General features: G+C 39.4%; 1 protein-coding gene across 4 annotated transcripts; it reads left to right on the top strand.

The window, feature by feature from the left end:
* Positions 1-31: 31 nt before the first annotated feature.
* Positions 32-21,391, top strand: PROSER1 (proline and serine rich 1). 4 transcript variants are annotated; one of them, XR_014852371.1, is made up of 14 exons: positions 32-750; positions 3,423-3,488; positions 4,194-4,262; positions 4,723-4,817; positions 7,035-7,128; positions 7,601-7,711; positions 8,422-8,505; positions 9,667-9,745; positions 11,956-12,051; positions 12,173-12,217; positions 14,484-16,224; positions 16,890-17,037; positions 18,371-20,758; positions 21,066-21,391. XR_014852371.1 is itself a non-coding variant. In XM_085060916.1 (13 exons), exons 1-13 carry the CDS (start codon positions 706-708, stop codon positions 18,491-18,493), a joined length of 2,796 nt encoding a protein of 931 aa, XP_084917042.1. In that variant the 5' UTR covers positions 32-705; the 3' UTR covers positions 18,494-21,391. The 4 variants fall into 4 exon arrangements, 2 of the variants coding, with proteins under 2 accessions (XP_084917042.1, XP_084917055.1); XR_014852373.1 differs by lacking the exons at positions 18,371-20,758; positions 21,066-21,391 and adding an exon at positions 16,481-16,553 and having other exon boundaries at positions 16,890-16,939; XM_085060916.1 differs by having other exon boundaries at positions 18,371-21,391.
* Positions 21,392-22,373: the final 982 nt, after the last annotated feature.

The raw sequence follows: 22,373 nt of genomic DNA on the forward strand, positions 1-22,373 counted from the left end.
GCGGGCCGGGCGCGGTGGTGCCCCGGGGGAGCGCTCAGCGCTTCGGCGCCGTGCCGGGAGCTGGCCGAGGGGCGAGCCCGCCCCGAGTTGCCGCCGCTCCCGCGCAGGCATCGCTATCGCCGCCCGGCGTGGAAAAGGGCCTTCTCTCCACGCTGTGATGCCATAGGGGCGCGACGGCGGGGAGGCGGGACCGGCGGAGGGGGTGAGCTGTCGGTGGGTCCGTGCCGCTGCCGGGCCGCCTTCCTCACCTTCCTCACCCGCCCCGGGGGCCGCCCGGGCCCGCCCGGCGCTGCCCGCCGGGATCGCAGGGCGGCGGCGCCGCGAGCGATGCTGTGCGAGGGCGCGCCGGGCCGGCCGGGCCTCGGTGCCGCGTGCTGAGCGGGGCTGCCGCCCTGCCCTTCCCTTCCCTTCCCTTCCCTTCCCTTCCTGCCGCTCCCGCCATCCCCGCGCCCCGCCGCCTCTCCCGCCGCAGCGGCTCGGGACGCGCGGGCAGCGGGCGCGCCGGGCGGCTCCGGGCGGCCGCCTGTGTCTCTGTGCCCGCTCCGCAGCGACGGCAGCGCTGCATACCCGGCGCCGTCCGTGCCCGGCATTAAAAAAAAAAAAAAAATCCTTTTTTCCTGTGTGCTCAAAGACACTCAGGATATTTTTTATTACTAGTATTATTTCCTCCACGTTTAAGTGTTGGCATTGAATGAAATAATCAAGATGGATAAGAAATCATTTGAAACCGTGCTGGATGAAATTAGGAAGGTAACTGCTCGTTTTGTTAGTTTAATCATTCGGTGATGGACTGTAGGACAAGGAGTGACGATTACGAATGGAAAAGGGGGGGATGTTTAGATAAAATAATAAGAAAACGTTCTTTACTCTGAAGGTGGTGAGGCACTGGAGCAGGTTGCCCAGGGAGGCTGTGGATGCTCCATCCCTGGCAGTGTTCCAGACCAGGTTGGATAAAGCCTTGAGCAGCCTGGTGTAGTGGGAGGTGTTGGGACTGGATGATCCTGAGCCCTCATTTGAAATAAGCACTTGGATAAGGTTACTGCAGCATTTTCACTCTCAAGGAAGGTGAGGAAGAAAAACCAAAATAGCCAAGCATCTCTTATTTGGAGGGAGGGGCTGTGTTTTCTTGGCCTGACTGGAGATAGTGTGAAGTACCCGGCTTTTATACACTGATTTTGGAGATACAATGCACAAACAAGACGTGAGAAGGTTGATTTCTAGACTGCACTGTGTCGTCCTTGGTGGAAGTCATGTGTCCCACAGCTCAGGAGTGTGTGCACATCTTCCTCTGGGATGTAAATCCTGCGTTTTGATGCGTGCTCTGAGCTGTGCTTCTGCATCTCCTGCTTGAAAACTCACTGAGCAAAATACTGCTAGTTGTGGCGAGCAGAGATACAAACCTGGGCTTCCTCGTGTCTGGCAGGGCTCTGATTTCTCTCTGCACAGAGGCCTGGTTTGAACAGGAAAGCTGGAGGTTAGTTCAGTTTCTCTGCGGTATGGGGCAGTGATGGCTGCAATTGCAGTATTACTATTTTGCAATGTAGTTAGGTATAAAACTATTCAACAGAAGCCCTAGGGATGAGTCTCTTTTATCTCAACTGCATTTTTGCGTGAAGTCACGGTCATAAAGCCTCCTTTATAAAAAAGCTAAAAGCCTGATAGTCTAAGATACTTCAGGGTATTGGCTCCCCTCCCAGCTTACAAATTTGTGTGGATAATCTGGGAATGAAAAAAAAATGCTCAAGGAACGACTAGCACGTGAATGCTTTCTCTGATAATTGAGGGTGAGAAGGAGTAATGTTTCAACTATATTACTGCAGTGCAGTCCTTCAGAATATGCTGTGATTGCTAAAGAACTTCAGACAAAAGGGTTTAGACATGTGATTTTAAGCAATTATGCTTCCTCTATGCTATCTGTCTGTATTGCTGTATTCCAGCTTGCTGTTGATCTAAGGATCAGTGCTGTGCTGTGGCAGTAATAGCTGTGCTGTTGTGGTGTTACATTCATTGTCCAAATGCTGATTTTGTGCCTTTGTTTCTATGGGTTTTTTTAAGCTTCATTTCTAGCTCTGTGGTAGAACCTTCTTTATTATGTGATCTACAAGTTTGTTGTGTTGGTATTTTCCATTTTCAGTCCTACAATTAGTGTGAACAATTATTTAAATGTCTTCATGTCTAACTTCTATTTTACTTTGGGGATTTTGTTTGTTTGTTCCTTCCATGAATATGCATAGCAGTGCTTTCTGTTTGCACTCTTGTTATAAAGTCATTCAGTTGTTGATTTAAGAAGGAAAAGTAACATTTGTTTTGGTAAAAAATATATGGCATACCCTACTTTGTTCCAAAATGCATGAAGAGGAGGAAGGAACAGAAGGAAAAATGAGTATGGAGAAATTCTTTCTCCCCTGTGACTTCAGTGTGTCTGGTAGTGTTTGTCTCCTAATGAGGTACAGAAAGGAAGAGGGTTGCCTCAAACAGTATCTGAATGGGTTTCTGTATGTCTGTGCTACTTACTTAGTCAGGCTGCAGTGATGGAGACTTGTGTCTGTGTGTGTGGATGGCCAGGAATAAAAAAGCAAGGGGTAGGGCTAGATTTTAGTGCTGTTGGGAGGAAGATAGTAGTGGGTGTGTGGGTAAAGCTAAAGGTGGTTTGAGAATATGCAACATCTGGCATTGGATGGGGGACTTGGAAACTGGAAGAAAGGTGTTTTCACCAGCATGGGGCAGGAATTCAGTTGTTAGCTGTCTTCTTTATGTCTTGTACCTGTCACAGAGAGCTGAGTGTAGGAGAGGGAGGAAGTCCTGGCTATTGGACAGCTCATGTGGTTATCAACAAAAGTGTTGCCACCAAGTCAAAAGGCCAGTGGTGCATTAAAGTCTTGTGCTTAGCTTGTTTTGTGTGACTGCATGATAAAATTTAACATGTGTAAGGATAATGACAAGGCAGTATCCATCTCTGGAGCAAGCTTTGTTGTATATTTAATTCTGTTTGTATAGACTCATCCAATTTCTTCATAAATTCACCAAAGTAGGATACTTTGGTATCTAGTTTACAGGGGACATATAAAGAGATTGAATAATCAACTGTATTATGTGTTTTAACATAAAGTTGATGTAAATCACTGGAGCAAAAAGAAGAGTGATGATGTTCTCTCAGTACAGTTGTAAGCAACAACAAAAAAAGCAAAATGAAGTAAATAAAACAATGAGTATTTTTAAACAGAAGAATTAAATTATGTCTTCCTACTTTTCACTGTTCTCAGTTACCTAAGAAATATACTGTTACTTCAAAGTGCTACAGTGTAATTGATACAAATGTCACTTTGTAGGGCCAGATTTTAGATTAACAAATTAGCAGAGGTTGTGCTATAATTATAATTTTTGAGTCACTAATTACTCATTTTTTTTTCTGTATCTTTTAGGCTGTATTGACTGAGTACAAATTAAAAGCTATTGAATATGTTCATGGATACTTTTCCAGTGAACAGGTAAAGTCAACACTGTCATGGGTTTAATGGAAGCTATTGTTTTTGTATATTCAGTAATACAGACAGATTGTCTCCTGTCATACTGAGGCTTTTCTTATTTATTAACTGAGGAGATTTAATTCCTTATTATTATACTAGCATTAAACTATTAAAAACAGTTCCAAGTTGCTTTATTATCAAAATCATTACATTTTTGTTCTTATTGTGTGGGGGAAATGGTATAAATTTATGATAATGGAATTTAGGATTATTTTGCATGATTTTTTCTAAATAGATGTAGTAATAATGTGTAATATGTAGATTTTCTTTTTCATGTTTCTTATCCAGCTGGCTTTTTTTGGTGTATGTTTTGGAATATGCTGTTTTGTTACTGATCGTTGATAAGCTTTTTCAGAGATACTTGATTTTTTTTTTTACCTATTCTAATACAGTGGCATTGTTATGCATATATGCAAATATGTGTAGAGAAGTATTTTAAATATTTCCACAGAAAATCTTAATCTTATAAAACAGAATTTTTAGGTGCCTACTTAGAAATAAAAAAAATCTTAGATGCTGGTATACACTGATAATCAGACATCACAGACAGACAAATGTTTTTTAGCAGTATACCACTGTACTGCAAAAGTGGAAAGGTCATACTGATGCGATTAGCATACATTTTTAATATATCTAAAAGATTCATTGAAGGCCTTACTGTTACAGGTTGTTGAATTACTGAGATATTTCTCCTGGGCTGAACCACAGCTGAAGGCAATAAAGGCTTTACAACATGTAAGTTCTTGTGACACAATCTTGTGGAATAAATTTGCCCTCTTAATGTCATTTTAATTTTATGTCGCCTACTTTTCAACTGATGAGTCAATCTGCCCTTTATAAATCTTCAAACTTTCTTCTTCATCTCCTTCTTCAGTGGTATCAAGCTATGAAACTTCATACTTCTAATTGGGATATCTTTTCTGACTAAAGTGACTTTTACTTTCCTGTGTATCACAGGAATAGATGTAACCTTTGTAACTATTGTTAACTCTCCTGATTTCTTTGCTTTGGATGAGTGCTTTTTGGAGGTAGTTGTTCAAACTTTAGCCTATAGAGTCTCCTTCCCAATGGGAGGGAGAGGCTATTAAAAGTTTACTGAAATACACCATATGAAGCTGTAACTGAGTTGTATTCTTAGTTTAAAATAGTTGTACTGCTTTATTTTACATGCACTTTTTTCTTTCTTTCTTATCAGAAAATAGTGGCAGTTCCAGCATCAAAAATGGTCAATATTCTCAACTGCTTCACATTCAGTAAAGATAAACTTGTTGCCCTTGAAATCTTAGCTTCGTAAGTATCTTTTGTGCTGTATTTCCTTAACTTATATTGGTTTAGCTCATGTTTGAGGTTATAAAACTTTAGATACTCCTAGAAGGAAGCATTGTGCCTGGTTAAGGTAAAGCACAAATCCATTACTGATGGGCTGTTTAAAATATATAAGGCTGAGAGAATTGGGTTTATTCAGCCAGGAATAAGTTGGGGTGACCTAATTGCAGCCTTCCAGTACATGAAGGGAACGTGCAAGGGAGCTCGAGTGTAGTGACAGGACAAGGGGAGTGGCTTCACACTGAGACAGAATTTGTTTTGACTGGATATTAAGAAAAATATTCTTCACTGTGGGGATGGTGAGGCACTGGAACAGGCTGCCCAGAGAAGCCGTGGATTCCCCATTCCTGGAAGTGTTCAAGGCCAGGCTAGTTGGGGCTCTGAGCAACCTGTTCTAGTGGAAGGTGTCTCTGCTCACCTGCAGGAGCCTTGGAGCTAGATGATTTTTAAGGTCCTTCCAACCAATGATTCTATGATTGTGGAAAATTCCATAGTTCATTTGAGTCTTGAGCATGCTGCTATGTGGGCTTCTCCCTGCTGGAAAACTGTCACTTCGCCAGTGTTTTTACCGTGGTCTTCAAATGTAGAGAACAAAGAGGGCCTTAAGCTTATTTCTCTGCTCCCTGAATCAGGAAGACTTGAGACCAGGAGATTCTGGGAATTGACACTTCTGTATTTGAAAAGTCCTCTAAATATTACATATGTAGAAATGAGTTAAGTAAATGGTTCTCTTAAATTGACAGATTTACTGTCCGTAAAAGAAGTATAGATATTCTAGATTTATATTTATGGAGAAAGTTGCAATTTTTGTAGTGAACACAGCTGCTTCAGAGAATCTATTACCTACACATATTTAAAATTGAACTCTTCTGCTTGGTTCAGGGGATTTATTATATAAAGTGTTGTTCTGTTTCGGGTTGGGTTTTTTTGCTTTAAACATGTCTGTCTTCCCTGTGAATGCTGTATGTTACAGCCTGCTTGAACTTCCTGGGGCATATAAATTCATTATATAAATACCCATAAAACAGTTAAGACTGAGGATACCGACAATTTTCCTTTTAGAGTAGAGCTTGAGGAAGCCATGTGAATGCTCCTAGTCTGTTTCAGATAAAAATAAAACAGGGTAGCCTAAGGAAAATTAGCCAGTGATACATTAGACTAACCTGTTATCTTCTTGTTATGAGGCTGGAGTTCTTGGACTCTTCAGCTGCTACAATTCAGCTGATGTGGGAGGAAAGCACAATAACTTCCTTAGCTGTTGGAATTTCTACAGTACAAGAGCAAAATAGGGAAGTCATGATTAGAAATCCTAGTCCAAATCTATGTGCTGCTTACTTTGTTAATCAGGAATAGTGAAAAAAGCTGAAAGCTCATTCACACTTTAATGTTCTTTGAGATGTTTTTCATGTCTTCATTCAACATTCTGCTGCTTTCGTTTTTGTCTAATATCCCCCTTTGAGGAGTCCTCCTTTTTGGTAATTTATTGTATTTCCAGTAGTTCAGGTGGCACAGATAATATTTGACAGAAAAGTGCTGGTAAAAAAATGGATCAGAATTTCAAAAAAGGCAGGTAGAAGAAGACACTGGTCTCCTGGTAGTCACATAGTTTGTTCTCTGTGGAGTGTCTAGTGTTGTTTTGGGGAGAAGAGAGAGGAGGAGTATTTTTTGAGCTATGTGAAGGCTTTTACTAGCTCTGCAGAACTTAGAGAGATTTACCAGGAATTGATTTTTTTCATTGTGAAATAAATTAGATGAAAACTTGTTTTTCTACCAGACTGGCAAGGAACAGTGGCAAATTGAGTAGCTGCTGGTTTTCTGCTGTGCTAGGAATTGTGTGTCATTAGTAATTAAAGCTTTCTGATGAACTGTTGGATGAAAAATTCATTTTTTCAACATAGTTATTATTGCAATAAAGTTTAGCCATTGTCCCCCATTGTTCTGTGTTGATATTTAGTTCTGTATTGATATTTGGTTCTAATACTGTGTTATACTTGCAGGTATGAAGTCCATATTTAAGCCTGGGGTTTTTTACTTTAATAATAAAAGTAATATTATGATCTGAACTAATTCTTTTTTTAATGTACTTTTGGGTAGTGGCTAACTAAGTGTGGGTCACTTTTCAGTGGTGCATTGTTTCAGCTTATGCAAATGGAATGACAGTAATTGTTAATGTCTTTATAGGAACATCGTTGATGCTCAGAATTATCGCCTTATTGAAGATCTTTTCAGAATTAATATGTCAGAGAAGAAAAGATGCAGAAGAATTCTCGAACAGGTAATCAAGATAAACTAATGTCCTTGGTTCTGTTAGGATTCTGTTTGCATCCTTATGGTCATTGTGGGGTCAGGCTTAGCATGAGGACTTCTGGGAACTACGGGTGGAAGACAAACTGAAACAAGCAACTGTAAAAAGATAAAAGCTGTGTAATACAAGTGCAACAAAAGGGGAAGTTTCTGTCAGGCACTAGGAACATGTGGAAAAAGGGACCCAGAATTGCAACCAATGCTGAAGGAAACAGTTTGTCTTTGTTTTAGAGAACACCAGGTGCTTAAACCCAAATTTAGTATAAGCAGAGGTGGACTTTGGCAGAAATTTACACTATTTGTATTATCCAGAATAAGACTTGAGACACAGATTTCAGCTGTTCTGTGTAGGTTGATTCATGCAGTCTAAATGTCATTAAATAGTAACTAGTTTCTTTGAAGCATTGAATTTGATAGCAAATAATGTTTTGTCTTGTTTGCAGGCTTCAAAAACAGGTTGTAAGGCTCCTCATGCTATGATATCATCTTGTGGCATGATTCCTGGCAATCCTTATCCCAAGGGCAAACCAAGCCGCATAAATGGAATTTTTCCAGTAAGCAGGATCCTATACTTTTGCTTTTCACAAATGAACCCTTGATTTAAAATTCATTGTAGTATAACCAAGCCCAGAATTGATATACATGGAGGGAGGAGTGGAATCAAAACCAAAGTGTGTTGGTTGGGTTTTTTTATTTGGTTGGGTTTTTTACCCCATTCTGCATCTATAAGGAACTTACATTAGTTTTATTTGCCCATTTTTTTCTATGCTGCTTCAAGTAAAGATTACTTCGTGGATAAGACATTGTTCATATCAGGAAAATATTGTAAACTTCAGCAGTATTTGGCAGAATCAGGAGGGGTGTCAAGAGCTTTACTAGTAGGTTGATAAGGTGATCTAATATGGTCACTTCAGTACTACTGCTAATCTTAGTAGGGCTCTTAAACAAGCATGTTAAGCATTTCCTGTGAACACTTAAGGGACAGCGAAATTAAAGTTATCACATCCACAAGTGAAAATGCAGAATTCTATCAACATGGACTGTTTAAAATGACTCTCTTTACAAAAGCTCAGTGTTACAAGCCAAGCTATTGGAATGCTCTTACTCATTATGGTTATTTATTTTTCTTTTTCCTGACAAACATGGGTTATTTCAGAATGTTCAAAAACTCACATGTAGTTCAGGAAGAAAATAAATACGGCAGAAATTATACAGCAAGATTTGCTTCTAAATTAATGCTGGGTTTAATTTTCTTTTGTTTCAGGGAACCCCTATCAAAAAGGACACAGAAGAATGTACTAATGAAGGAAAGGGAATAGCAGCCCGTATACTTGGACCATCCAAACCAGTATGTCTAATAAATTAATAAATAAATGAAACTTAAAAAAACCCCAAAACAAGCACCAGCCAATTCAACAAGGCTTTGTTATAAAATGCTGTTACGTGCAAGAAGACTGTAGAGCAGCAATTTAATTGAAGCTAAACTTCTATAATGAATATGACCTAGTTTTTTTTTATTTAACTTGAAAATGAGCTCTACCTTTTTTCTGTGGAGGGTTCTCTACCAGATACAGTGTATGTGCATTTAAAAACAGAATTTAAATTACAATAGCAGAAGAGAAAAATGAAAGCATTTTTACTAATCCATGATCAGCTGCTCTCTGGGGATTTCCCACATGAGCACAGAAAATGCATCCATCTTTGAAACTTGAATTACAGCAGTGCCTTAGAGGTTCATTGTCGCTGTTGAGCAGCTAGCAGAGTAATGAATGCATCGGTTCTCAGTGGCAAGAAGGAATGACCTTTATTGTTTTGATTTCATCACATTTATAGAGTTCTCAAAAGTCACCCAGATTGGTCAGTCAGAAGCCTTCCCCCAGGCCTGATTGGCCAGGCCTGCACTGTCCAAGTTCTGGGACACTGTTCCAAAACATCCAAACTTTATCTTTATTTACAAAAACACAAGAAAACTTCCCATGGGAAAAACTGTGCTAGCCACAGTTCATGTTTCTTAACAACACAGCTGATGTGTTGTTCAAAATTTTTAAGCACATAGGAGAGACTTTCAGCGAACCTGTTACTACTTTGAAGTATTGTCCAAATGTTTTATCATCACTTTTATTACGAAATGTTTCCCACAAAGCTGTATTGTTTTAAAGACACAGGTACCTTCAGAAATATTTGCTAAATATTTAAATATGCTAAACCTTTAACATGTGAAGTCAGTCTAAGACTGCAGAGTGTATGAACTGCAAGGCAGAAGGGAGTTCCATTTCCCACCTCAGTTTTATATTAAAATCTAAACGTGTACTAGTGATGTTTGTTTCATTCTATTCAGAAAGAGTGTAAAACTTGCAGTCACTATGGATATTATGAAGAGATTTCATATCAGATATATTGTAGTGAAGAATGCTAGTCTGTAGTAGTATCTGAATGTTAACCTTTTGTCTGAGAAACATTAGGTAATGCTTTCACTATTGCTTTTCCCATTTGTTTTTTGTTTATGTAGGCTCCATCAACGTACAATCCACACAAACCAGTTCCATACCCCATCCCACCATGTCGGCCACATGCAACTATTGCACCAAGTAAGGTTTCTATGTGTTCTAGCTTGATGCTATTGTTTCATGCATTTGCCTTTTAAGTAATGTGTCAAGTGTCAGTTTCTCTGACCATGGTCATAGCTGAAATTGGCTTCTGCTCCCTAAGCATGTTCTGGGTACTGGTGTCTGCCTTTTCTTGTCATGACAGCAGAATTGATAAAAAGAGGAATATATTAACTTTTTTTTTCCCATGTCCATAAGAAAAATTCACAATACTGTTCCGGTGACAAAATACTTCATTTATGGGAGGCATTGTGCATATAGACAAGACTAGGACTGTGACTTTGTTGTAATGTTTGGCCAGGGTTTGGGCTTTGGCTTGACAAGCTGTAGAACTCAGCTTTGGATATGGTCAGCCATGGCCCTGAGTAAGAATTTGCTGCAGGGCTGTAATCTGTTTCTCAGTTGCCTTCAGCTTTACCTTTGTTCCATCATAATGGAGAGTAAACAGTTTCCTAAAAGAAAAGTAGGTTTCAGTTTCAGAACGGGAATAGTGATTGCCTTTTCCTGCCATTGGTCTATTTCTAGCCTTGTGCCTTTGGTAAGATTGAGCTTTTATTCATGAACTGCTCTCTTTGCTCTGCTGCATCAATTGTTTGATTCCAGACATTTTTGGAAGGGAGCAAGGCTATTGCCCTTTGGAAGAAAGCTTTGAGTACTTAAAGTAGTCAGATTCAGGTCTGGCAGGTGAAAGCCTTTTCTAATTTTAAAATTCTGTACTGCAAAACAAGGAGTGTTCTGGTTAGGACACTTGCTTTTCACTGATGTTAAGGATTTCATGGAGTTTTCAGGTAGGTGGTAAGAAAGTGAAGCAGAACTCCTAGCAAGCATGCTGAAGGGTGAGTCATCTAATCAACTTGATGTCTGCAAGTTTTTTTTATAGCCATTTTAGAGAAATGGACACTACTAGTGGCTAAACTAAGACTCATTGATTATTTATGCCCAGGAAATTACTTGTTCCCAAGAAACTGTACAGGAAACTTGTAGACTATCTCAAATTTATGTTAAATAAATCCCATCTAAAGTATCTTTAAAAAATTTGGCCTGTGGCAGGGTACAAATAATAGTACAGTTATAGGAATTAAAACAGCTTTTTAGGTTTCAGGGCCTTATTTGGCTGCCACATGTTTTGTAAGAAAGCACTTGTGACAACAGAACTCATAACTGGTGAAATAATATATATGTGTGTGTGTTTAATGAGATGGCAGATGCTGACCTGAAACTATTGAATGTGATTGATTTCTGTTGATGGTGAGAATGATGAATTGTTTTCTACCTCTTGAACATTTCCTTCCTGGGTGATGCAGTGATGGTTAGCTGCTTTTCTGATTTTCAGGCAAGACTTGTCATGCAAGAAATCTTAACATCAGGTGGAATTACTGTGAAAGTGTGAAATCAGAAGGGAGTTGTATATGACAAATTGGTGCAAATTGGTATTGTTCAAGTGCTACCTTTTCTCATGAGGCCTCAGTCCTTATGGTCTCAAACTATTAATTCAGGACCACTGTGAAATGTGTTTGTGTTCCTGCAATTTCAATTCAGATGTGTTTCATCAGAACTGTATACCACAGCAATACAACAGTTTGAGTTGCTCCAAAAAATAAGGGAGGAAAAATGGTATTTTAATACATTAATTGCTGTAGTAATTTTATATTAAAATACTTTGCTAATCCACTTGAATTTCTTAACATTTAAAGAAATTATGAAGACTACTAGATTAAGTATTTGAGATGGGACATTTTTCTCTGAATTTTCCGGCTAATGTTTAAAGGCTGGTCCTTGTTACTGATCTGTGTTTGCCTCTTTTGTTTGTCAGGGCTTTAATGTTGAAGAAGGAGTTGCAATACCCTTTAAATTAGGAATAGGAAAGGAACCAGTGATGCTGCAGACACTCTGCATCACTTCTCTCCCTATGAGTTTTTTCAGGCAAAATGGAACTGTAGGGAATTGAAATCTGACTTTTTCAGGCTCTTTCTAGAGAATTGCCCTTAGTAAAATTTGGGTCGTAATGCATGCCATTCAGGCAGAATTGGCAAAAGCCAACATCCAGCCTGGACAATTAACTGGTCTAGCTTTTTGATGAAGGAATGTCTTACAGTCTTGAAAATGTTCTTTTAATGAAGAAGATGCTTACTGGCTCATCAAGATACAGGTTCTTCTCACAGCTGAGATGTGTATTCCCTTTGTTTTTTTAGGTGCTTACAACAATGCTGGCTTAGTTCCAATGGCCAATGTCATAGCTCCAGGCTTACCAGCTCCTCCACCATACACTGCTAATCAAGTGGTATCAGGTAAAGCATGCATATCTTTAAAAATGTTCATGTTGTTCTTCCTGGTTCATTGTTGTGAGTGGATTAATCACTGCTGGCATTTCATTTGCTTTTAAATAACAAGCTCTTGTTCTTTGTTTAGAAAATGAGGACCTTTCCAGCCAGGCAAAACCTTCCCAAAATCAAGGTAAACTGCAAATCCACAGGGGGATTTTTGTGTTGATTGTATCTTTGTTATTTGTTCAGAAAATGTTAACAACTTACTTGTTTAGTGGGATCTTCATAAGCTTCTAAGTATGTAGTCACTGTTGGAATAGGATCTCTTGAGAGTGGAGAAAAAAATCATCAGAGATTTGTCACTTAGAAGCACTGAAACATTAAAGTTTGTCCTTTTGTGTTAGTTTATCGAATTTTTTATATTCTTCATTATATAAGTATGTGAGAAATCATGTAAAAACAAAATCAAAATATGCTGTGTAATGTAGTGTACTTAAATACTTCAGTAAATGTTTGCAATTTTTAAAACTCTGGACATCTTACTGGAAAGCCCACTGACATTTAATTTCATGTATCAGTTGTAATAAGAAGGTAGGAATACAAGAGAGATTCAGAGATTTTTGAAGCTGATTTTTGTCCCAGGCTGTTAGCTCCACCGATGTCTACCTGCACTTTTGTCTTATCCTGTAAGATCCTGTTCTTTTTACAAAGACAGTTGTGCATTTTTTATTGTTTTTATTTGTGTGGTGCTTTGTACAGTTAGTACAAATCATAATAATAAATCCCACTGGGACCTACTTATAAAAAGGCTTTGATAATAGTTTGTTAGATTTGACAAATACAAACTAAGAATTTACTGACTATTGAGTCAGGCATATTAACAAATATTGCAAATAGATAAAATGACTGTGATAAATTTAGCTACTGTAAATATTCCTAGGGACAAAAAAAAAGTTATCTTTTGTCTTTCCTTCTCTATGTCCAGGGATGGTTCTACAGAAGAATCATTTTCTTCTTACATACCCCTCTTTAAGTGTGCATATATTTTATAAAGTTAATTAATACAGCTAAATGAATACAGTGTAAGGAATGAAATATTCTCTTAGGAAGACAAATTCAATAGCAGCCCTGGGTTCTATTACAGCTGTATTTCATTGGTGAATATCTTGGCCATCAGGATTAAATAAGTATGATTTTTAGGAGAGTGTTCAGCTTGGAAACAAAAGTGAGAAAAGAAAAGAATCCAGAGCTGGGCAGTCTGGGTTTTTTTGAAAAGAATGTGTAAAAGGAAATAGTTTGTTTGCAGATTTGCTAATTGTAGAGTTCCAAGATACACAAAAGGGGATTTTGTCATATCAACTTAGGTCCAAGATTTTAAAGAGTAATTTTTTGGATTGGTGTGTAGAATTATATGGAGAATTCGGGCAAGAGAGACATTTAGGCTGTTAGAGTTAGGGGTGATGAGTTTGACTGGTTGGATCAGTGGCTTGCTTATAGTTGAGCAGATTATTCCAAAAGTAAAATAAAGCACAAGGGTTGTTTGTGAAGAATGATTTATTAACACATTCATGTTCCACAGGAAACTAGAGGCAGGCATGTGAAGACTGTTGACATGCCAGTGTTCATAAATGCAGCTCCTTAACACTAACCTCCACCTCCCCATTCACAGTGTGCCTGCCTATTTTCCTGCAGCTTGACTGATGTCTCTCACTTACTTTGTGGGCTTGACACCAGCTGATACTCCTAGTGGCAGATGCTTGCTTTTACTACAGATACCTGACTAAAGACTCCTAGAAATATTTGTTGATAAAGTCAAGTGCCAATGTTAGTTAAATACTGTAGTGTGATACGTGAATTTAAAAGTGTACCTTCTTAGAATCAAAATCTGAAGGAAGCACAGTGAAGAGAATGACCTGATTTTGAAGGAAAGAAAACTACCAGCACCTGAAATCAGCTTTCTTCAGTTGTTGACTAGACTTCTCTGAAATCATGATACATTGAATTAACTGGTTCTGAAGGAAATTCTGACCTTCAGTGAGAGTGGATGCAGAGGAGCCCAGGTGATCTGATGCTGATGGAATATTAGATCTGGTTTGGGTACAGCCAAATATTAGGGACCAGAGGGAGGGTGTTTACCTGTGTCATTTAGATGTTCTTACAGAGTATATTTGAGTTCCTAACTGTTTTGCATGAGATCATGAAGAGGTAGCAGATGTCGCAGAGTGTTTTAAAAAGGAGTGTTGGCTCACATGGTGTACAATTTGTGTGATGTGTTTGTGTGTACCTTTTTGGTTTGTTTTCGTAGGCTGCACTGTTCATTGTTCATATGTAGACATTGTGTGTTGTTAGCTATTGCCTGTGTATCATATTCTGAAATGCTGTATAAAATGTGTTTGTGTTGATTTCAAACATTTCTGACAGTTTCAAGTATTCTTACTGGTTTTGTTTCTTTGCAGCTTTTTCTGCACAAGCGAATCAGCTCTTTACTCCTCATGGTTCTAATCCTTCAACACCTGCTGCTACTCCAGTCCCTACCCCATCACCTGTCAAGGCAATAAGCCATCCATTAGCACCTGCTACTCCACTCATCTCTGGGATGAACATGTCTACCCCTGTCCTTCCTGTTTTCCCAGGACAGGTCTCCTCTTCCATCCATACATCTCAGCCATCCACCCCTACCCCTACTGTCATCAAATCTCTTTCATTGCCCAGTGTTCCTGTCACATCTGTTCACAGTGCAACCTCTACCCCTATCCCTGCAGTTTTTTCTGGGCTGGCTTCTATCCCTGCTGCTATGCCCACTCCACAAGGTTCTTCCACTCCATGTGCCACACCTGCGCCTACTGAAGCTTTTGCATCTGCTACTACACCATTTGCTGGCCTCCCGTTTTCTGCAACCTCTTCAGTTGCTTCTGCTAATAATCCTGCTCCATTGTCATCAGTTTTTGCTGGCCTCCCTCTGTCCTTGCCACCCAATGCCCAAGGGATTTCTAGTCCTGTTCCATCTACAATTGCTAATTCTCCCGCCACTACCATTCCTGGTTCGCTTAGCTTGCCTAACCCAATTTTGTCTGTCTTAAAGGGATTTCTGACATCCAATGACACTTCATTAATCAATTCATCTGCTTTACCTTCTGCTGTGACAAGCGAGCTTGCTTCTTTATCGGCCCTTGCTAATCAAAGCTCTGACCCTCCCACTTCCTCTGTCAACAAATGTTACACTCCATCAGCCACCCCCAACCCACAGCGTTCCTCCACACCTGGGCTGGCTGTTTTTCCAGGTCTTCCATCCCCATCTGTAGCCAATTCTAGTTCCACTCCTCCAACATTGCCCACACAGTCACCTTTAACCACTTCACCATCGATTATGCCAGTCAACTGTGGCTCATCAGCCTCCCTCTTGCATGGCACAAGTCCTACTAATCCTGACCAGCAGCTCTCATCAGCCCCAGCTGCCACAAGTATCCCAGTTATGGTCAAAACAGAGCCCATGAGTCCTACTCTGTCAGCCTTCAAAGGTCCTTCTCATTCAGCCAGCCCTTCTCATGGCACTCTAGGACTGTCGGCGCTTGGGCGTGCTTACACCTCAGCAGCTTCAGTGCCAGTCAGTTTACCCAGTTCCCTGAATCCAGCGCTATCAGGGCTCTCCTCCTTGAGTGCTCCTCTGAACAACTCCAGTTCTCTGGCTTCCATCTCTGCTCCCATTGCCCCTGTGTTCAATGGACTTCCTCCTTTCACGTCTCTAACCAGTAACTTTGCTTTTACTGGTAACCCAGCACTGACCCCGCCCGTCACTCTCCCAGGGTCTCTGTTGGCCGCTCCGGCTACAAGCGCTTCAGCCGTGTCTGCCCCCCATGTGAGCTCCACCGCCGCCGTACTCTCAGGACTCGCCGCCTCCGCAACAGTCTCCGCTCCACCCTTCTCGCTTAACTTGTCCAGTGCTGTCCCTTCCCTTTTTTCTGTTGCCCAGGGACCTCTGGGATCATCAAACCCATCCTTCCCTGGTTTTCCTGTCTCTAACACACCCTCTGTCACTCCTGCTCTCCCTTCTTTCCCTGGCCTCCAGGCATCTTCTGCAGTAGCAGCAGTTGCACCGTTGCCGGCAGCTGCCACAGCCCCATCTCCGGCTCCGGTCCTGCCAGGGTTTGCCTCGGCCTTTAGCTCAAACTTCAACTCTGCACTTGTTGCGCAGGCTGGGTATGTTACTGTTTCTGAAGGAGGTCAGAACTATTTCTCTTGAGCAAAACACCATTTTGCTTTTTAGCAAATGGTTTTACTTTAGGTGTGTAGATGATATTTTGACTCGTAGTTACTAATTGCAGATAATTTTTAAAGTTAGTTCACTAGTAGATTTCAACTTGCCTTTAGAAGCTGACAGGGTAATGGGTTGGCCTCAATAGTTTCTGTTATGGCAGTTTAATCCAGTGAGGCACTCAGTGATTTTATTTCCCAGATGAGGATACTTGAGGCATCTCCTAGGCTTTTACAAGAATGGATTCCACGTGGGCATCCATTGACACATACAGGTAATAGCAAACAATATCTTAGGTGTTTTAAGGAAGTACTCAGTATAAATTCTTGTCTGTAAGGGGTGTTTTTGTGTGCAAAGTGTAGACGCAGTTGAGGTACAAAATATTCAGAGTCCCCTTAGGTGTGTTCCAAACCTTCTTGGTTTGTGTATGCATGAATAATTTTTAGTTGGGTAAAGACTGGACTTCTGTTTGGAAATTCTGGCCTTTATGAGATTTAGAAAAAGAAGTGCTCTTGTAATTGATAGAGATATAAGCTTATGGAGAGGGAAACATAGAATAAAACATAGTGCAGATGTTTTTAATGATATCCTCATTTTGACATTCTTTCAGCTTGACTTCTGGACTACAGACACCGGGAAATGCAGTTTTTCCTGGTCTTTTATCTCTCCCTGGTATCCCTGGCTTTCCCCAAAGTGCCGCACAATCTTCCTTACAGGAATTGCAGCACAGTGCAGCTGCACAGTCAGCACTACTACAGGTAATGTGCCTCTTTCTTAATACTCTTCTGCTTCCAGGGAACTCTTAAACATGTACTTGCCTGTTAACTACTTGCTATTAGTTTAAGTCAATAAATGATTAAAACCCCTAACTGTGTGAGAACTGATTACAAGAATGATGACAAAAAAACAACTTGTATTAACTTCTTACTCAAGACTAGTGTACAATGCTTCTGTGTGTTACAAATTTGATTAAAGCATTTTCTAAAGTTCTCTGTAAAGTGGGGAGAAGTAAAAGAAAAGATAATGCAAATGAATGGTTTTTTGCTGGGTTTGTGTTAAATCTAATGAGCTGACCATACCATTGCAAAATTTGTGCTCTTTCCAGTCTGACATTTGAATAACTTAGAGATTTCTGTGGACCCTTTGTTGTGAGCTGTGTGCCTCTCTACACATGTAATCAGTTTGTCTTGAATTTGTGTCTGTTGTGGGTGTGCCTGTCTCTTGATAGTTCCCACAAATTCAATTGTAATACAAGCTTGAAGTGGCTTTGGGTAATGTGTAGTTTCATCATTTCTTGTCCACGAAACAGCCAGTTTCACCCATCAATCTAGATAAGTTAACTGAAACTATCATCAGACTTCGTGTTTATGTTTAGTTTGTCTTTTGTTTAAAAAAGTCTCTGTACAAATTAATGATTCTTGTAGGAAATTTGTCCTTCTCTACAAAATCTTAAGAGATAGCTGAGTGTCTTGAATTAATGTTTTCTCTCTTCTGTGACACATCAGTTGTTGAGATGGAGCATGTGTCTTAAGTACTGTTCAGAGTGCAGCATACTGTCAGATATCTTTTGAGTATCAGGGAATTGGAAGAAGCAAGTTACTTCGTCTAGGCCATGCTGCATTTGCAGCTCAGGAATCTATTTATTCTGTAGAAATGTATGCAGATTGCATTGAGGGAATATAATTCTTATTTATAAATTCCAATCACTAAAATTAATGCTTACTTACTTAAACTATGAAGAGAAAGGTAGTTCAAAGTCACTGGAATATTACAGCTCCTGGTTTAAGCTATGCCTTCCAAATCAGCTGGTGCTTACTCCACTGGAAAGTAAATGCCATTAACACTTCTTTGTTTTCCCTCTTAATCCAACTGCTTTCTTCATTCTCTGGTATTTCAGAGCAATAGTTGCACTCCAGTTTAACATCTGTGTATAGATGCTTTGCTCATCTCTATTCTTTGCACACTTCAGATTATTATCTATTTGTTTTGGCTTAAGTAGGACTGGTATTGTGGCTGAAATTTTGCTTAATTTAAATTTTTGTTTCCTTGTTTTTATCAGTGCTGTTTCCTAACTTCTTATCTTCCTTAAAGGCACATTCTGCTTCTGCTCTGGAGAACTATACAGCTCAGCCTGAAGGTTTTGCTAACTATCCATCAACACCAGGAACACCATTTTCATTGCAGACAAGTCTGCCCCAGAGTGGATGGCAGTAAATACCAGACATTTTTAAAGACTGCAGTGTTTGCTTGACAGAGCCTGATCCTATTTGCTTTGAAGGCTGTCTCTGTGATAGTGGGAGCATGGTCTGAGTTGGGGAAAGAAAGGGAAAACATGAGGGTAGAATGTTTCCAGGAGGCTGTGTCAGATGTCAAACTTAATTTGTGATTGCATTTAATTGATTCAGGGTCTGATCCTGTGAATTGCTGAGCATCCTGACTCTCCTTTAATTTTAAGAGTTCAATGTTTGGTGTCTTACAGGATCAGGAACATTCAAACAAATGTTTATGTAAATAGGACAATTGACTGTCGAACTGAATAGGGAGACCAAGTATACTTAATAGTGTGTATAAGCACCTATCCTTAAACTTCTGTTATGTTTTATATGGTATATGTGGTTAATATAGAAGGAGATCTAGACTGAAACTAGACAACTAAAGCCGTAGATGATCTTTTGTCTAGAAGCACACTTCTTGTGTGTGCACAAATCAAGGTCAGTTTATGGTTTTTCAGATGTTTTCTTCCTATGTTCGAGGATCTCCTGTTAGCATCAGCAGTATGTTAAGGGAAGGGTAGGTCAGAGGTGTATGGGGGTTTTCTTACGCTTTGAAATATTGTCATGGGCTTGCTGCTGAATTGAGTACTCCTTTGTCTGAGCAAGAAAGCTAGGAGATGATGCTGTACTGTATTTGGGTAGAAGTGGGTTATGTTTTACTGGAGTATGGTTTAGCTAGCTGAGAATACGTCTTTCCAAAGTACATAAAAGCATTTTAACTTGACTCTAAAATAATGCTTCATAATATTCTCCTTGCCCCCAGCACCCCTCTGAATGAAATAATTGTACTGCGGATAGGCTGCCTATCCAGCACTTTTGACTGCAGACTTATGTGAATGTTTACAGACATGGGGCAAGTTCTTCTCTCCCTTATACTCATAAACAAACTGGTTCTCTATATGCTTTTCAGCTATAAACTATAACTTGATGGTGCTTATTTTATCCTGTGAATATAAGTGGGAGCAGAATTTGGACCATGGATTTTTTTAGTATTTTTCCTTGGAAAACGTACATGATTTTAAAGGCATATAGCTAAATTAACTGTTACGATGCAGCATATAGAAAGGTCTTGCTTTGTTAGTGAAATTGAGTTGTGCACTCTTCTAATAACGTTAGTACCTGTGGCAATGTGTGACACATCATTGAATATCGTCTAAAAGACACTCTTGATCATGTTCTAGAGACAATATAGATGAATGATATTCAATCATGTGATTAAATTAAAATGTAGAGGATACTACACTGTAGAAATGTTCTGCACCTAGAGTTTTACTTTTTTAAAGATTGATTCTGCTGGGAGATGTTGCTAATGTATTTTCTTTCAAGATGTGAACAAACTTTTTTAGAACATTAATGGAAATTACTGTATTGGTTTTTAACATAATTTTTTTAAATAAAAAGTTTACAGTCATGGCAAAAAGGCTTTGCTGACTATTTCGATATTTACCTAAAATACAAATGAATAAACTTGTTTTTACTAAGATACTTCTACTGCTTGATCTTGCTTATGCTGTTTCTTTTTGATGCAGAATTCTGTCCAGAATTATGAAATTGACTTCCTAAAGAGTGACATTAGAAATATCCTATTAATTTTTTAGATGAAAAATTTGAATTCTTTGACATTTTGATAATCAAACTTACATATTATGTTAAATCTAAAAAATATATTTTGTTCTTGCACTTTTTTTATTTAGTGAAACCTGTTAAATCCTGATGATTTTGATGATTTTCTGAACTGCTCTTAAAATTGGCACCTTGTATCTTCACTTAAGAAATCTGTGAAAAAGAGCTCCACCATCTTTCATTTTACTTTCCTTCTCATTCTTTCCATGACTTGTTCTGTGTAGATTTGTAGATCAATTGGAGAAAATTAAGATACAGGTAACTTATCAAGAGCAAATTGGCTTTTCTCCCCTAGATGTGGATGTAAAGTAGTTCAAACTCAGTAAGTGTTCTGTAACCTTACTGGGGCGCTGAGTTTGACATCCTATTTTAATCCATTTGCCCATCAAGCAGAGTTTGAACTAATTCATATTACCTGTAGTCAAAAGCAAGAAATACTGTTTTGTCAGAAAGTAAGCACTTTGTGCCTGTGTGTCTGAAAATATCTATTGAATGGCCATGGGGCATAGGGGTTCCTGTCTGAGCACTGGACAACTCTGAGATGCTGAAGACACTCAAGCCTTGTTTCTCCAAAGGAAAACAGGTGAGAAGTAGTGAAATCCACTATATTAAATGCACTTCTCATGAAGCAGTGTAGTTACTGGGTGGTGTCCAGCCACTTTACCCAGGGAAGAGTATTTGATGTTCCTATCAGTGTTAGACAAGTGAATAGGTTAGGAAGTGTTCAGTTGTAAAGTTCTTAATGTCTGAATTGGGTTCTCTGGTTCTTACTGAATCATATTGAGCACGATTTTGTAAATTGAACTCTTCAGTGGTTAGGATTAAAGTTCAATTTTTAAAATATTTCTCCTGATGTAAAATTGTTTTTTATTAATTTTTTTCCTCTTTAGGAATAGAGTCTGTGTTCTGCATTGCAGAAAACTCCTGTGACCCAGCCTTGGAATTTCTGAAGGGAGTGATTTGTCCTGAGCTCTTTCATGCTTACTTGAGCACCATTTGTATAAAGCCAAGGAAAAGTCTGCTCCTGAGGCAAACCACCTTAAACTGAGCCTGTGCTGGGAAAGGACTCTTGCTGTATGACTTTAATTCTGGACTAGTTGATTTTTTTCACTATTCAAGTTACTTATTGCTCTATTTCATGTGTATTGACAGACTGCGAAGATTATGTATCGTGAAGTGTTCCTTGAAATAAAATCCTTATTGCAACACCTAAGAACATATGGGGATTGTGTTTGTGAACACAAATTTCAGTGTTGTTTTCAAGTGCTTTAATTGTAGCTGCAGTGAATAGGCAAGAAACAGTAATTTTCTGTCCTTTTGCTCTGATTTGCAAATGGGTGTTGGGATTTTGGCTGGGCCTGAAAGGAAACTTGTCATGGTATGAATGTTCTGACTTTTTTGGAAAATTGCCTTCCTTTTGATATTGAGTTATGAGCAATACCTTTGACTCTCATATTTACTCATGCTCTAGTAGCCAAAGGGGGGTTTTCTGTCCTCTCCAGGTCTTCAGCTATTGAAAGCTGATGTCATTTTCATGAGGAAGAGCAGTAATATGGGGGTGTTCCTACAAGCAACAGGACAGTACTGTTAATCTGCCCTCTGTCCTGTCCTGTCCTGTCTTCTTAATTTCGACCTGAGGAAAAGGAATGCTGAGCCTGAAGCAAATAGGCAGAACTCTGGGCCAAGAAAGGACTAAGGTGACAAATCTAGAGGGATTGGTTGAAGCCCAGTGTGTGGGAAAGAAAAGTACTATGGGCCTAAAAAGGTCAGAAGAAGACAAACCTTCAACTTCATTTGCAAATCTCATGTGGGGACTGCCTGTTGATTATTTTTTATACCTTTGGGATTGGCACTGTCCAGACATGGCTGTGGAGTAAGTCTCTAAAACTGGATGATGAGGTAAGTGGGAGCAGGTGGGCATTGTAGAGACATTGTAAAGGATTGGTGCAATTTGTAATTTTTGGTGCAGAGAAATGTTGGAGAATGGTGTGTGCAGGTAAGCTCCTGATCATGCCTGACCTGAGCCCTCATGCTGCTTTTGGAATAGAAGTTGAAGGGTTCAGCTATATCAGAAATACAAAACTGCAGAAATAGCTGAACTGCTACCAGCCTGAACCACAGTCATCTGATGTTGCTTCTAAGTCAGTAAGTTCTACTAAAGCAGCTTTGAACTCGGCCTTTGTGGCAGTGCCCTGTGT

The sequence above is a fragment of the Lichenostomus cassidix genome, chromosome 1, assembly GCF_008360975.1.
Source record: "Lichenostomus cassidix isolate B80296 chromosome 1, HeHo_3.0, whole genome shotgun sequence".
Classification (NCBI taxonomy): Eukaryota; Metazoa; Chordata; class Aves; order Passeriformes; family Meliphagidae; genus Lichenostomus; species Lichenostomus cassidix.